At 34.4% G+C, this 17,062-nt stretch overlaps 1 protein-coding gene across 5 annotated transcripts in view; it reads left to right on the plus strand.

The window, feature by feature from the left end:
* Window positions 1-17,062, plus strand: part of NAALADL2 (N-acetylated alpha-linked acidic dipeptidase like 2) — a 1,340,010-nt gene that overhangs the window by 805,493 nt on the left and 517,455 nt on the right. For all 5 annotated transcript variants that reach the window (XM_004756608.3, XM_045088639.1, XM_004756611.3 and 2 more), the window contains one exon: window positions 11,663-11,782. In XM_004756608.3, the coding sequence (XP_004756665.1) occupies window positions 11,663-11,782 (120 nt within the window). The remainder of the gene's footprint in view (window positions 1-11,662; window positions 11,783-17,062) is intronic.

Here is a 17,062-nt window from a genome sequence, read left to right on the forward strand (position 1 = left end):
GTATTTCTAGGGCAGGACTCATGTAATTTGATTTGATTGATATATTAGTATTTCTGGTTAGGCTATAATGGGAGAGAGCCTGCCAGCACCCTTTTGTTGGTTCAGAAGCTCTAGTCTCAAGTCAAGAGTCTAAAGTTATCCCACAGATTTTCTTCAGACTCCCCAACTTTCATTAGCCCCCACACATTTCCAGCACCCTCTCTATTCCCAAGTTGATTTAGCCCAGTAATCTCCTTGCCTTGAAAACAAAACAAAACATGTCCGAAGCACAGAACAACAACAAAACCCTCAGGAGCTTGAGTGGGTCCTTGGAATACATTCCTCAACTATTTGCTTTTCAATTTGCTTTGGCAAATTACTATTCCTTGACCTAGGTGATATGGAAAAGCTGTAACATCACAACTTGCATCCCTCTTTCCTCAGCAGGGCCCTCTGATAATCTGCTGGGCCATTGGATTGTTTTTTTTGTGTTTCTTTGTAGCCACATTTCTGAGAATTTTCTACACATTTGTCTCATCAGTTATAAATGTTTCAATTTTCATTGTTGCATGTAAAAGAAACTAAGGTCTACTATAGAATCATAGAACTACTTAAATGCCCTTGAAAACACAAGTCATTTTGGGACCATCTACCACTTATAAATGCTGTAAAATCTACCATTTTTAATAAAGAAAGATTTGAAGAAGCTGCTAAAAGGGAAAAATAAACTTTGCTGGTGATGTAGAAATATACTCTATGGTTGAAATACAGACCGAAATTAAAGGTAATAATGTTAAAGGAATTAAAATGCAATTATGGGTAAAACAAACACCTTGTATTTGAAGAACATAATTTGAGAAATTAACCATGCAAATTAGATGAAGGCACTAACGATAACTATTTTTAGAATTATATTAATAATTCAAATCTATTATACTAAGTACATAATAATTTAAATATTTATATCGATAATCTTATTGATGTTGATTTTTTTAAATTTAAAAGATATTAGCATTATGATTTTCAAAAGCAAAGTAATTTCTAGGTGACTACTTTATATGCATGTAGAATATTTGCATATATTTTATATATAAGTTTTAGACTGATGTATTATTGAAACTCACATATTCTAATTAATAGAGTGCGGGTGATTTTCTGTATCTCTTCAGACCACTCTTAATTAAAATCAAGCTTGAGAGGTTGCTGATGATGATTCAGGCATACCTACTTTTTGATCTTGAGTACATTGTATTTGCATGAATTTCTATCAGGCTCAGCCATTAACAGGTTCTTAAATTATTCTAGTCTGACTGCCAGCAAAGCTCCCCACTACTTTTGCTTTTGACAAGGTTATTTGTAGAAGAGGAGTGCCCCTTTTCTTTGAGGAGCTGTCATGTCCATTCATCATATGACCACTTTGTATAAGCTTCCAATTCTTGCTTTCTGGTAACAGTCTAAACAGCATTTGTGATATCTGAGATCTACTTTGAAAACCTACTTAGTGCCAGCATGATGGATGGTGTACTTTGCAACTTCTTTGTAATTCATTGTGTGCTAGAAAGGTGACATTGTTTACCCCATCATAATGACAGGTGGGTCAGTAGAAGGGTCCTAAGGAGAGTTGTCCTGTCAGATGCAAAATACTTATTAAAATGGATACATAAATAATTTAACATGAGTGAGGTTAGCTTCAGGGAATAAACAGTGATTTATATTTTTATTAAAAGATAAATATCAGCTATAATATCATCATACTGTTAAAGACATTGGTAGTGAGTGCTGACAATGTCTAGTCAGTCTCATAAATAGAATATATGGCCATATGTAATTCCTGTGCAATTATTTCTTTTGTCCTTTGTGAAACCCACACAGATGCAGAAAAGCAAAGGAAACGATTAATATTTAATATAGGTTGGTGATATTTGAGTCTAGTATGTTTATATTTTTGAGCAGAGAATTTGTTTTCACGTAAATATACTTCATAGATTTGGGGATTTTTTTCTGTTAAGTATTATTTTGTGTCTGCAAGTAAAAACAAATAATTTAATTTTATGGAGAAACTTATTTTCAGCAACTCATTAGCCTTCTACAAGATAGATTGTCATCAACACATTTACCACTTATCTGTTTCTCAGAGAGCCTAGAGTTGCACCCTGCCTTATTAGCTACACAACTGTGGGTTGGTCATTTTAGTTCTCTAAGCCTCAGTGTTCTTATCTGTATGGGGGGAAAATAATAGTACCTTAGTTGGTTGTGGGGATGAAACGATACAAACCATGTAGAGTGCGTTGAGTGCACTTAGCACTCTCAAATTGCTAGCTGTTGTTATTATGTGATATAAAATAAACACATTTAAATGGGAGGAATTAAAATATGAGAACTATACAACATGATTTGGAAGTACAAACATGTCATATTGTTGAAATGTAATCTTCCTGTCTTTTGTTTGATATGACAAATATTAATCATTAGGGAGGAAAATGCCTTGTTAAGTATGAATGAATAATAAAATACATATCATATCTGATCATTTTTAAATTTAAAGCTAAAATCTCAAAGAAACTAAGAGTAAATATTTAATCTTTGAATGCAGAATGAAACTTCATGGCAACATAGGCCTGAAGAGCATTGCTTGTCTTCCTTTTGTAAAATATCAAGCCATAGTATAATACATGAAATCTAAACAGTATGTCAAATTGTATCAAGTAGTCTTAAAGAAAAAATAAAACGACTGCATGGAGTCCTTGGAGAACTTGTGTCTATTTTCTCATATTTAGGAAAACTTTGTCTTTCTCTTTTAATATTCTCAAACAAAAGCAAAATTATCGAGTGTTATGGCAAAAGACAGGGCTGTATATGTTTGGCTATGAATGCTTCCTATTATAGATTTAAAAAAATTACCAGAAAGCTAAATAAAGGGAATAGAGTGGAATTGCATTATTTAAATTTTTGTTGTTTGGGTAAGAAGATGAAGCTACTGTCTTACTAACAGAAAAATGTGATCTTGGTACAAGCAGTTTTTCAATGTTGAAAATGACTTTGCATTTTATTTGTTTCCCTTCTTTTTTTCTTATGGAATCCATCTTTTGGTCAACAGTCCACAACTATGAGATAAATGGGTGTGAACACACTTGTATATAATGTTGTTATGTTTTAAAAATCTGCATAAAATTTTTTGGCCCAATATGATCTTCTCTTTTTGGTTTCTTGAGTTTGTGCATGAACCAACTTAGTTAACAAAACAATTCCATAATTACTGCTTTTTTATTTGAACATAATAACCATGAGTTTAATTTCCACATATTAAAGTACATTTTTTTCCTGTATTTAAAATTTAGACAGAAGCATTTACAAATACAGAAGTGACCTATCACAACATGTTATCCAGAGTTAAATCATTTGTTGGAGAGGTTACATCTTCTATTTGGGAAAGAGAACAAAAGCCCATTTTACGAAATAAAAGTTTTGAAACAAAGATAGTTGAATTTAGCTAACTGGTTAAAGTGCAGTGAAATATCTTTCCCTCTTCATTAAAACAAATATGGCATTTTTAGTGAGAAAGTGTTTGACTACAAAGTTCTAATTTGACTAAAGTTATTTCTAAGGATTCTGAATCATCATAATTAAGTGTTATTTGACAGAAAATTCTAGGTTGGCATTTTTATTTTTAGTTTTGACATTATTTAAAGCATGCCACTTACCAAGTTAAGTGATAATGTAGCATTCTTAGCAAATTTAATTTATATTTTAATTTCCATAAAGTACTAGTATTTAAATATGTACCTTATGAATAAAATTTACCTAATTCCAGTAGGTGCTGTGAATTCGATTTTTTCTGAACTAGAAAGATCTATGGAAAAGTCAATCCTGAGGTTTATGTGCTATTTCAGTACACTAATGTAATTGATTTTAAAAGAAACAGAATTCTGTCACATTACTTTCATGGCCTCCAGGAAGAATTCTCTTGAATGAATTTGCAACTCCTTCAATATTCTTACCTTAATAAGTTGAGTATCATTTATTAAATAAAGTGCCCTGTGATTATTAACTTGTTTTTCCTGTCTCACTAATATAAAAAACATTCAGCAGTCAGCAAATACATACTGGATGCCTCTTAAGTGCCATTTACAGGGGACAAAGTGATCAGTAAGAAAGTTCTAGACACTGTCCACATGCAGCTGACAGTCTAATAGCAACAGTTCGGTAAGCAATTGTAAACTGCATGTAAATTGAAACTGCTGTGAGCACTAGAAAGATATTTAAGTATTCTGAACTCTAGTTTCCTCATCTATAAAATTGGCAGAAGTACCTCCCAAATATGAATGTTGTGAAGGTAGACTGAACACAACAGATATGATCTCCTTAGTAAAATGTCTAGCACAGAGGACATAAATTGTTAAGTATTGATTTTCTTTTTCCCCTATATCATGTCATAAACCTGTGCCCACTTCAGTCCTCACCGCCCTCCCTTCCTCTCTCTCTCTCAAAAGCCCTGTGTTCAATTTCCAACTTTCTAATAGCTGAGGGTTTTCTGTAAACTCCTCTGGTCCTCGTTTCTCTCTTGCTTTACCCACCTCTTCCTTCCTTCTACTTCTTACTCATTCTACTTTGCCAAGACCTAGGCACCAGCTGCAACCTAGATCTCTCACGGATACCTGCTTCTTTTTTTCAGCTACCTAGGAAAGCCCTGAGTAATACATTGCTCTACCATGTAAAAGGCCAGGTTCAGGTGCCCCAGTGGTGTGCAGAATGGTTCAAGTCAGCTTGTTCTGGCGAACGGAAATCAATTCTGTGAATCTTTCCCAATTCTGGTTTAATATTTAAACCACAAAATTTATAAATGCTAAACATCAGGGAACCCCCTCCCACAACATACACACTGAGATACATTTTACTAACATACAACTTCCCTGCACTCAATATGCAGCAAGAAACTGTTTTTCCAGTTACAGTATGACCACAAAATTAGGGTAGGGTACATAAAGCCAAGAAAAATACCACAGAGACCACTCAAAAGTCAATAACAATATTGTAAGGGGCAGAGAACTTCCTTCTGGTTTCCATCTGAAAGGGGAAGCGTTTTAGATAAACTTTACCTTTCATACAGAACTAAAGGAAGATCTAGAGCTAAGTTCTTTCCAAGAATTCCCTCAAATTATTTGTCATATATAACCTCTTCTGGGATACTTGGAATATTTTGCAAAATAGCAACTGATCTCCCATCCTCTTTCTCAAGCAACTGAGCCTGGTCCACCGGGCTTCCTGCCTGGACTCTCAACATAGTGACCCTGCATCTGGATTGCCCTCCACCCTGAGGCCAGGAGGCATGGTTGTTGAGTCATTCCAGGTTACTCATCTCCAAAGCAATTAGCCAGTGCCGCTGCTGCTATTTTTTATTTCATTTCAAGGATCTTATTCCTGGTTTATGGCAGGGAAACAGAGTAAATAAGTTAAACATGTGGAAAGTGATGAAGTTGCAGAAATTCTCATAATCAGTTATTGCTGATATTCATGGAAATGTCAATGGAGTAGGATTAACCTCTTTCACATTAATTTATGGTGTCCATTCTCATGATGAGAAGGAAGAATCTAGATCCAGTTTCTCTAGACTATTTTTGTTTTTAGGACTTGTCAACTGAATTGAGCCAAATCTTCTTTTCAATTTATAAATATTTTTAAGTCTCCTTTTTGGTAAAAGCAGACCAACCATCCAACCAAAATACTCTCACCCCTCTCAGCGGCATGTGTACCAGCTAACTCTTGCTCCAAACTGTTGTATATCACCTAACTGTTGTTTTTTCCTTCATTGATAAATTATCTGAAATGCCATCACCATCTAATCTCTACCCCATAAGTAGAAAATCAATAACTCCCTATTTCAACATTTCAGTGTTTTACTCCTTAACATATTCAATGTCTTTGTTTCATTTGATCGAGCTCGTCACTCATTTGTTCTTAACTTCTGCCAAAAAAGTTTTTTCCCCAGGTGAGTGCATGGCTTCTCATTGATTAGATATGATCTCCATAGCAATGCCTAACCTGACAACCTTATTAAAATAATTCCTTATCACCCTCTACTATATTACCCCTTCCTTATTGTTGTTAGAGCATATCATAACTGAAAATCTTCTGATTTGTTAGTGTCTTTGTTTACCTTTTTATAGTTGACCTAACAGGAGAAAGTCACCAGAGCATGAAGGCACCTTTTGCAACTCATTTTCTTCTGTAACTTCAGAAACGAAAATATAACTTGACACATAATGTTGTGGTCATCATGTCAGCAAGCCTTGCATTTATTATATCACTGTAGCAAATACTTTTTCCAGCAAGTGTATATATTACAGTAAAAAAAAAAAGTGATAAAATTGACAAGCCACCTCTTTATCTGATCTTTTTCACCACCAACAGCAAAATGGATTTGTGTCTCATGCTTAATGCTGGATTCAGTTAGGATGTACTATTTCAGCACACTAGCTGGTATCTCTTCTGATTGGTTAGGAGTGCATTTTAACTGATTAACACTTGCATCCAGTTATTAAAGATTTTAAATAGTTAAATATTGTTTAAATAATTTATAGTTTTTAAATATTAATAATTATTTAACATTAAGATATTAAATTTTTTCTATAGCTCCCTACTTATGCCAACCCCAGTTGGTCTTCATTAACTAGATTACCATCCTGAGAAGGAGTTTGAAAAAGCGGTAAATGATTAGTGATGTCTGCCACAGGAGTGGGAGGAAGCAGCATTGATTTTCATGCTCTGGTATGGTGTGGTTTTCATGATAATATCCATGTGATGGAAAGCCTTTGAACGAACTTGAAAAAAAAAAGTACTAATACAATTCTCTGAATTTTGAAATCTTCATAAATATTAATATATTAACGCCTTCTAGAAAAGACAGAGGTAAACATGGGAGGACGTTTTGATTTTACATGTTTTTAATAGACATGAACACTAATTTGAAGAGGAGTCAAAGCTAGATTATGTAAGATAGTAAATTTCTGAAGTAAAACTTGTATTGAGGTGACTGGTATTTCTGATGACACTGTATTTTGTCAGTATGTTGGGTTTACTTACCATTGCCGACTCTGAGTAGAAAATTACTGTTTTAGTCAAAGCAACAATGCTTTTCAAACACTCTGTACATTCAGAATCTGTTAGAGAAGAGCTAAGAGGATCCAGAGTGATTGATTTGGTTGAAAATGTCAAGTCTGAAAAATTTGAAAGCATACACCATTTCATAAGCGTGAATAATTTTTGCTACCTCAAGACAGAAGAGAAAATTGGCACTAGATTGTTCATCATTGTGTAGCACAGGCTACCCACAGGTGGATGGCCCTGTTTAGTCTTCTCTGACCTAGTTATTACCATGATAGTTCTATTTTTTTTTTAATTTATTTAGCTGACCACAGAAAATAACAGTTCTATTCATTTCTCTTAGTTATTCCTTTCTGTTGCTTCTGATCAGGATAGTCTCACCATTTCTGTGTAGAAGCATAAAACCACTAATATAATAGAATATCACTTTTTAATGTTTTGAGTTTTTGTTATTGCTAATTATCTGGTTTATGATTCCTCCTAATCACATATTTTGCCACAAAAGATAATTGTATTTTAATATACAGTGGTTATTTCTAAACTGTGCCACTTTCTCTCTTAGCTACTACCACTATCTACTGTCATTTCAGTACTTTAAAATCTTTAATGAAATGTAAAATATTTGTTTTTTGTTACAGTTGTTGCTATCATTTTATTTTTTTGTTATTAATCAAAAATTAATGCATAGAATTTAAATAAAAATTAATGTTTTTCCCCCAGGTTAAGTAACAATAATAATAATAATTAAAAAAAAAAAACAGAGCTAGTCCATTTTACTTTGCACTTCTCACTTACTTCCTCCTATGTGTCAGGGAAGTCCTCAGTGGAAAAGCTGGTGCATACAAGTGAATAGTTCAACAAGTACATGGGTTCCTGCTCATTTGATGCTTTCTAAAGGGATTAGTCAGATGTAACTTACCCCTTGGTATTTGGACATAAATTAAACATTGTACCTCAACTGTTTGACTGGATGATTTTCTAGTGTGACAGAACACATACTATAAGAAAGGTCCATTGTAGAAACAAGAATGTGTGGAAAGAAATGGCTTGACATTTTATCATATCATTGTATATTGATTTGTGTCTTAGAAAAATTCAATGTGCTTTCTTGCAGCTGTGATTTTTCAGTTTGCTTTAAGGTAAATAGGAAAGGCTTTCAGGAAGGACCTGATTCAAAGACATCTTTTGAAGGCAAAAAGATACATTTTTATTAGTACTGGTCAAACCATGAGAACACTGATTTCTTTAATTATTGATTTTTAATGCAGAAGCCAAAATAAATTTGTATAATGATGCTGAATTGAAGACTATTTTTGTGAAAAATGAAAAGAAAGACCCTCTTATGTGTTAAAATGCTTGAATCTATCGATGTGCTATTTAAAGAAAGATCATTGAAGAGCTCTTTAATTAAAACTGCCATTATTGAGGCAAGCTATTGCTGTTTTCCAATAATGTAAACTAGTATTTTTGTAACTCTCATACCTTTTGGTTTATATACAAACAAAAAGTGGAAGTCTAGCCCACACTGTTTCAAACCAGCATGATCTTCCCCCAGCCTCTCCTAAGTATGAAAAATATGTTCATTAATATAGCCAATTGAGTAATATTCCTGTTTTAAGATGATATCAGTGATCACACATAATTAGTATGTGGCTTAAAAATTTAAATGAATAATATGAATCTTCTCATTTTTTTCAGTGTGATGATTATTAATATGTAATAATTTATTTAACTAGGCTTTTAAAATCATAATTCCATAGTTATTTATATTGTAATGGTATTAGCAAACTCAAAAATTATATTAATAAGCCTTGCTAATCATATTTTAATAGGAACAAAATTATTATCCAAAACCATTCAGACAGAAGTGTTTTTAACAAGAAGGTTTTCTTAGGTAATCCATTTGAAAGTATAGCTCAACTTTTCAGAGATGCCATATAAACTATAATCATTTTAATTTAAGACCAATAAGCCAACAATATATGCTGCATATCTGGGTGAAGGGTGAGAAAGCTGCATGATGGATTCATTGAGGAAAAGTTTTATATGTATATAAAGAGATGAGTCCAGTGAGGTCCTCAGAAGAGTCAGAAACAAATCACTATGGGATTCAAAGTAGAGAAAGTCACATATACATGGGCAACAGGGAAATACAGTTCATAAGAAGGTAACATTTGAAAAGGTATCAGTAAAGTTTTGTATCAGTAAAGTTTTGCCAGATGCAGTTGAATGAAATGGTTAAGGAAATATTTCATGCCAGAAATGCTTCCTCTAACAGATTTGTTGGTATCTTGGTATTCACATGTGCTTCTAAAAACTTCTCTCTTCATATGAGTCTTCTATGGAAATCCTTTGCATGAAACTAGTAGAAGAAATTAACTCCAGTTGAGAAAGGTGGGAATTTAGATGTATAGATTCTCCATCTGTGTTCTTTCTGTATTTGCCCCCACTAACTCCTTAATGTCTCAGTGTTATTATTGGAAAGCATAACAACTACTTTTTTTTTTTTGTTTTAAGACTTACTTGTTTTGTGGGGGAGGGGACGGGTAGAGACAGAGGGAGAGAATCTTCAAGCAGACTTCCTACTGATCAGGGAGTGAGTCATGGGGCTCAGTCTCATGAACCTGAGATTATGACCAGAGCTGAAAACAAGAGTCAGACAACTAACTGACTAAACCACTCAAGCACCCCAATGATTACTATTTTAATAATAGAAATTATGGAAACTAAACATTAAAGAAATCACCTTGGATCATAGGAAGATGTGTTTGATAGAACCTTCAGTGTGGAGCTTTTCAAGGAGAAGGAAAAGAGCAACCACATCAGAGGATTCTCATTAGAATCTCCAGAAAGGCATACAGGTTTCACATTAATAAAAAGGGGACTTCTTAAGATAAGAAATATTTGATGTAGAATAAAAGATACCTGTAGCGGGGCACCTGGGTGTCTCAGTGGGTTAAGCCTCTGCCTTCAGCTCAGGTCATGATTTCAGGGTCCTGGGATCAAGCCCCGCATCGCATTGGGCTCTCTGCTCAGCAGGGAGCCTGCTTCCTCCTCTCTCTCTGCCTGCCTCTCTGCCTACTTGTGATCTCTGTCTGTCAAATAAATAAATAAAATCGTTAAAAAAAAAAAAAAAAGATACCTGTAGGGAGGGTAGTGAATATTTGACAGAAATCGTAGTCTGATCTCATGTTCTAAAATCCTTGAAGATTTTATGCCAGATTAGTGCATATAGTCAGCCATACAGGTTGTATCCTGTATAACCCAAGGATTTGTCATTCACACTGGGTATATGCACCACCTGAACACTGTATATGATGGAATTTACTTAATTTGAATAAAAATTGAGAGCCTTTGAATTTTTTGTAATGGTATGATTATTGTTGAACTTTAAGGAAATTAATCTTGTGTTTTATAAAATGGTTTAAATTCCAGAAACATAAATATATAGTAAACCAATATTGATCGTCTGTTTTTTTTTTGTTTTTTTTGTTTTTAATTTTTTATTTTTTATAAGCATATATTTTTATCCCCAGGGGTACAGGTCTGTGAATCACCAGGTTTACACACTTCACACTTCACTCACCAAAGCACATACCCTCTCCAATGTCCATAATCCCACCCCCTTCTCCCAACCTCCTTCCCCCTAGCAACCCTCAGTTTGTTTTGTGAGATTAAGAGTCACTTATGGTTTGTCTCCCTCCCAATTCCATCTTGTTTCATTTATTCTTCTCCTACCCACTTAAGCCCCCATGTTGCATCACCACTTCCTCATATCAGGGAGATCATATGATAGTTGTCTTTCTCCGCTTGACTTATTTTGCTAAGCATGATACGCTCTAGTTCCATCCATGTTGTTGCAAATGGCAAGATTTCATTTCTTTTGATGGCTGCATAGTATTCCATTGTGTATATATACCACATCTTCTTGATCCATTCATCTGTTGATGGACATCTAGGTTCTTTCCATAGTTTGGCTATTGTGGACATTGCTGCTATAAACATTCAGGTGCACGTGCCCCTTTGGATCACTTCAATAAATGGTGTTGGGAAAATTGGACAGCCACATACAGAAAAATAGACACACACGAAAATAGACTCAAAATGGTTGATCGTCTGTTAAAGGAATGAATTAGGCTTGTAACTTTTTTAGAAGGGACAGGGCAAAGGAAAAATGAATCCAGAGCTTTTAAAAAATTTTTTTAATTTAAATTTAATTTAGTTAACTTTTAATGTTTTATTAGTTTTAGGGGTAGAATTTAATGATTCATCAGTTGCGCATAAAAACCCAGTGCTCATCACATCAACTGTCCTCCTTAATGCCCATCACCCAATTACCCCATCCCCCACCTCCCCTCCCTCTAGCACCCCTCAGTTTGTGACTCTAAACTATTTTTTTCAATGACCAGAGGAATTGTTGTATCGTGTTAGAAATAGAAAGATCATGTCTGTGGTGATTGGGTCGGGATAAGAGTAGAAATAGTTCTTTTTTGAATATATCAAATTATTGTGAACGATTTTGTCATACTAAATGGACAGTTTGCTTATTCCTATAAGACTTTATTTTTCTCTTCTCTTTCAGGCTGAAGTCATTGATGTGAGTTATGGAAATGCAGATGATTTAAAAAGGATTCAAAAAATGAAAAATACAACGAATAAGATTGCACTCCTGAAATTAGGAAAATTGCCATTACTTTATAAGGTTGGTCTGATGGCTGTTTGTTGGTGGTGGGGTGATTTTTTTTTTTTTCTTTTTGAGTTACATGCCTCTGTAAGTGGATAGAAAGAGAGAGAGACCTAGAAGGAGGGAGAAAGAGAAGCACAAAAAGTAGAATGTCACAGAAAATGACTTCACCAAAGTGGAACATTTTAAGTTAAAATCTTTAAGAGAAAAATTAATGTTCTTATTACTTAAGACAGAAAATAATTTAAGCCAGGTATTGGAGTTTGTGGGACCTTGATAAAATTGTCTGTACTCTTTATAATAATACCAATGTAGAATGCTGGAAATGAGAACCAGGGTTTCCTCTTACGACATACGTGAAACTTCTATTATCAAAACTGACTAATTACTGTGTGCTTTGTGTTAGACTAGTATCTAGCAGATTTACACTCCTTAGTGATTGATTTTGTCAACTGTATAACTTCACAGTTACTGACTGTGCTCAAGAATTTAATTAAAATATAATATGCTAAGGAGAAACAGAAATTTGATTTATTTTATTTAAATAGAAGTTAACACTCATCCACTAGATGCATTTACATAATTAAAGCAGCTCACTCTAAGTATCTCATAATGAACCACCACGAAAGATAGCTACTACTGCTCATTCTTACTTCATTTTCTTTTTCTATTAAAAAAGAATGGTCAGGGGCATGTGGATGGTGCAGTCAGTTAAGCATCTGAATCTTGGTTTCCGCTCAGGTCCTGATCTCAGGGTTGTGAGCTTGAGCCCTGCATGGAGCTCCCAGCTCATCATGGAATCTGCTTAAGCCTCCCTCATCCTCTTCCCGCTCTCCCTGCCCTCTCTTGCATGCACACACACTCTCTTTCTAAAATAAATAAATGAATCTTAAAAAAAATAAATAAAATAAAAAATAAAAAAGAATGGCCAGTGTAGTTCTGTCACTGGAACGCTCTGGTTCTTAACATGTATTGGATTTCTCCTCACCCAACACTTAAAAATCTTTGCTTCCCAGTTCAGAATTTTTCCAGAAATCTGTTTGCACACGCTGTAAAGAGACAAGAGAACATCCTGTGTCTGTTATTCATTACCTTCCATGGATGTCATTACACTTAAATCAATGTCTGATAGTTGATAATTGTCTAGAATTTTAAGGTAGTCTTAAAAATCTTTATATTTGAGATATATGATATATGTATATCAATGTGATATTAATTTTAGTAGTATAATTTGTCAGTGTATATTAAATCACTTAGTCACATTTTGATCCATTAATTCCAGTTCAACTAGTATGCAATATAGAGGGAAAAACGGAGATAATAAACATAAAGATCATCAATGATGTGACAAATTTCAGAGATGATTTGTGTGTCCAGTTTAATATTGAAAATAATGCTATTTATATGGCTGGATACTATACATTTACAATGTAAAGAAGAATATTGAGGGGAACCTGGGTGGTTCAATAGGTTAAGCATCTACCTTCAGCTCAAGTCATGATCCTGGCTTCTGGGATTAAGCCCCAAATCAATCTCCCTGCTCAGTGGGGAACCTGTTTCTCCCTCTGCTGCTCCCCATACTTGGGCATGTTCTCTCTCTCTCTCTGTCAAATAAATAAATAAAATCTTAAAAAAAAAAAAGAAGACTGAATAGTATGTGAAAATTTTCATAAAACGAGCAAGTTATAAAGTAGACGTTTGTAGTAATTATCATAGTAATGATTGTATTATTGTTATTTCTAAAGATAACATGTTAGTAATCTGGGATAAATACTTTTCTGTGCATTTTTTTAATGTATTGTCACGTTAATCTTCACAATAATCATAATGTTGGGTAGGGACAATTATTATCTTCAGTGTACAGAAGTAACTAAGACAGGAAACAAATAAGTGACTGGCTCAAAGATGGTCAGATAGTCAAATGATACAATCTGGATATATACCCTGGTAGTTCTACCTCACATTCTGCATCTTTAATGTGTAAATGTAGTTACAGTAGCTAGCTAATCAAGATGATAAATTGGAATTTTTAAGTGAGGCTCTAATATATACAAGAATGTGTATTTCAATATGAACTACCCAACACCAATATTTCAAAGGAAATAATTAAAAGCATGTTAGAGCGTTGTTGAACCTCTTCCATCTGGTATATAAAAGATTTAGAAGATGGGATAGGGAGATTTTATGAATATAAATTTTGGAGAAATTTATTTTTTTAAGATTATATCTATTTAATTGAGAGAGGGACACACACACACACACACACACACACACAGCATGAGCATGGGGAGAGGGAGAAACAGACTCCTTATTGAGCAGGGAGCCCAGCCTAGGGCTCAATTCCAGGACCCTGAGATCATGACCAGAGATGAGGGTAGATGCTTAACCAACTGAAACACCCAGGCACCTCTGGAGATATTTCTTTTAAGTTCTACTGTAAGCCTTGTGACTGGTGCTTCAATGGAACCATGTGGAGGGCTTAATGTGTACCTCTGCAATATGGGGGACAGGATAGACTGGTGCCTGACTCACCCTAGAAACCTGAAAGTAAGAGATGGGTTTGCTCACCATCTAATAAGTGAGCAGAAAAGGAGTGTCTGTGTTGGGGTTGACCTGTCCCTCCAGAGCTGGGAGCAGAAAAATATATGTGTGTTTATATATTTATGTAGTATCTATGTCTCTGTATATCTATAAGTAGATACAGTTATATATACATACACACAATATTTTCCAGAGACCTAGAAATAGTGTCTATAATTGGCTCTTCAAAAAGATACAAAGTAGCTGCCTGCCTAGTCCTTCTGGTCTAAAGAATACACTAATGTTTATAGTGACTCTTGAGAAGGTAGAATGCAGTTGTAGAGAGGTAACACAAATTCATACTGATTTGAAAACTATCCAAAAAGAAAAACTAATTTATATTAGGTATATTTCCTAGTGAAACAAAAGAGTATAAGTGAGTACATGTTTATGTTAAGCCTACTTGAGTTCAGGCCTAGTCAAATCTGTGGTTTTCTGGTCTGGGCTAGACTAGTGGGAATGAATTATTTCTCCTGGCCAAGAAATGCTTTACCTGCCCATACCCCCCATCCCTGTTGTTCTGATGCACCTTCCTTTGACCCAAAAAGACTTTCAGCTCTCCAGTGTTATTTACTCCAGCTTCTAGGGGCCAATTATATAAATTGGGTCAATGGAATTATGGATGATTTCTACTTCTTTATAGTTTCCCATTGTTAGTAGTATGGGCTAGAAATTTTTCTAAGCTTTTTTTTTTATGTACTATCACATTAATCTTCATAATAACCATAATACTGAAGTAGGAACCATTATTATCTTCAATTTATAGGTAAGTATCATTAGTGCATGAGGGAAGAAAGAAAACAGAGTATACTTCTTCTTCAATAACAGACCTGAGTTGGTGGAGGGCAAGAAGATGAAATTTTAAATCAAGGGTAGAGTTTTGATCATGATGTGAGATGATGTGTTCTAATTATTAAAACATGTGACTCAAATTGATTAGAGGACTTTAAAAATTATCAATAATCAGAAGAAGTCTTCTTCTAGGTGTTTGGGGATCCTCTCTAGGTATGTTCTGAAAGGACAGTGGGAAACCAAGCAACATTGTTTCTGGTACTTGAATTCTGCTTGTTCAGTCTTCCAGTGATATAGGGACCTAAAATGTTGTCTGTAGAAGGGACCAATTATGTTAATTGGATTGGTGAAATTACAGATGATGAAAAATTCAAGTTACATAAGACATTCAAAAAACCTTTTGTAACAGAATTTATAGGCCAAATACTCAAAATCCTTACCAGTAGATTATGAATGAAAACAAACAAGTTTCTTTATATTTGACTTTATATTTCCCAGGGAATATTTACATTATAAAACCATTTGGCCATATCTACAAAGCAATGAATTAGTGGTTTATCTGGAGTAGGATGCAGTTATTAAGAACTTGGTGTATTTCCCCTCATCACCTTATTTATAGGCCCATGAGTAGATTTAACAAAGAGATATATGTGGAATCCCCCTCTAGACAGAGCCTTGCCACAAATTTAGTATATCTCCCTAGCAGAGGACACAAGGTATCCCTTTCTTTAACTTTTTAAATTCTACTGTAGCTGGTCTCTGTGTTCTGTGGATTATCCCAGATATTTGGGGGAATCATTGATAAAACATTTATTGATATACATTCACATAGAAAAAGGAAGTATGGACAAGATAAGGTTATACAGCATGGTAACAGCTAAAAATGTTTAGCTGGTCCATCAAGTATATTCTGGGGCTGACACTAGAAAGCAAGGCAATGTAGTGATACAACTGGGTTGAAAATGGCAGAGAACCAATTGACTTCTTTGTGTATCACAACTGCTCATCATGATTCTCAATAAGCATCTATCTGGACTGGGAACATGTAGCTGAATGAGTAAAGAGAAAAGTTCGTCTCTTCTGACTTATGCAGTAGTTACTAAATCAGAGTTCAAAAATACATTTGGGTGAGACGCTCTGCATCTGAGGTAGAGCAAAAAGGGAAACTAATTGTGAATTAAATAATCTCCTAAAATGAGTAGAAAAATAATCTGTGGTCAAGAAGGAGGAGATCTCATTAGTTTTAATGTAAATACTGTCCATGTGTTAATTTAGTTTCCATGAAGGGTTTGCTGAGAAAATCCCTGTACTGTGTAGCAGGAATGATGAAAAGCACATGGCTTTTAGAAGTTGCCTTCATCGATACATTGTGACCACGAGAGAGAGCCAACCCAGTTCTCCAGATCTAACTTGTGCTAGTTCCCTTAAGCTTAAACCTTAGAGAAAAGTCTTTAGGTAATTTTTAGTTTTGTATTTTAGCAGTTTGTTTTATGGGACAGTGCTTTAATTCTTTAAACTTCAAGACAGAATATTATTTTATAGGTCCTAATGAATTCACTTAGATTTCTCTGCAACAGTCTGAAACTTAGTAAAGCCCATCCTAAGACCTTCACATATTCCCAAATTGTTGAATAGCACTCTAGTATGAAATTTATTTTATAAATGCAATAAAAGCCCTTGGCTTTCTTTTTAGAGCCATTTTCATAAAAGCAATAATAATAAAAAAAATTCTGGTATACTTCGTGACAACTAGAACTCATATAAATCCTTCTGAAACATGGAGGCTGGGCCATTATCTAGGTCTATACCACACATCAGCCTCATGTCTTACAGGAGTTAAATTTGTATGCAATGAAATTACAGATTAATGCATATATTTATGCCTTTTTTGCATGGTGAAATTACACATAAAAATCCACAAATGCT

This window comes from Mustela putorius, unplaced genomic scaffold, assembly GCF_011764305.1.
Source record: "Mustela putorius furo isolate JIRA1106 unplaced genomic scaffold, ASM1176430v1.1 tig00003834_pilon_pilon_pilon, whole genome shotgun sequence".
NCBI lineage: Eukaryota > Metazoa > Chordata > Mammalia > Carnivora > Mustelidae > Mustela > Mustela putorius.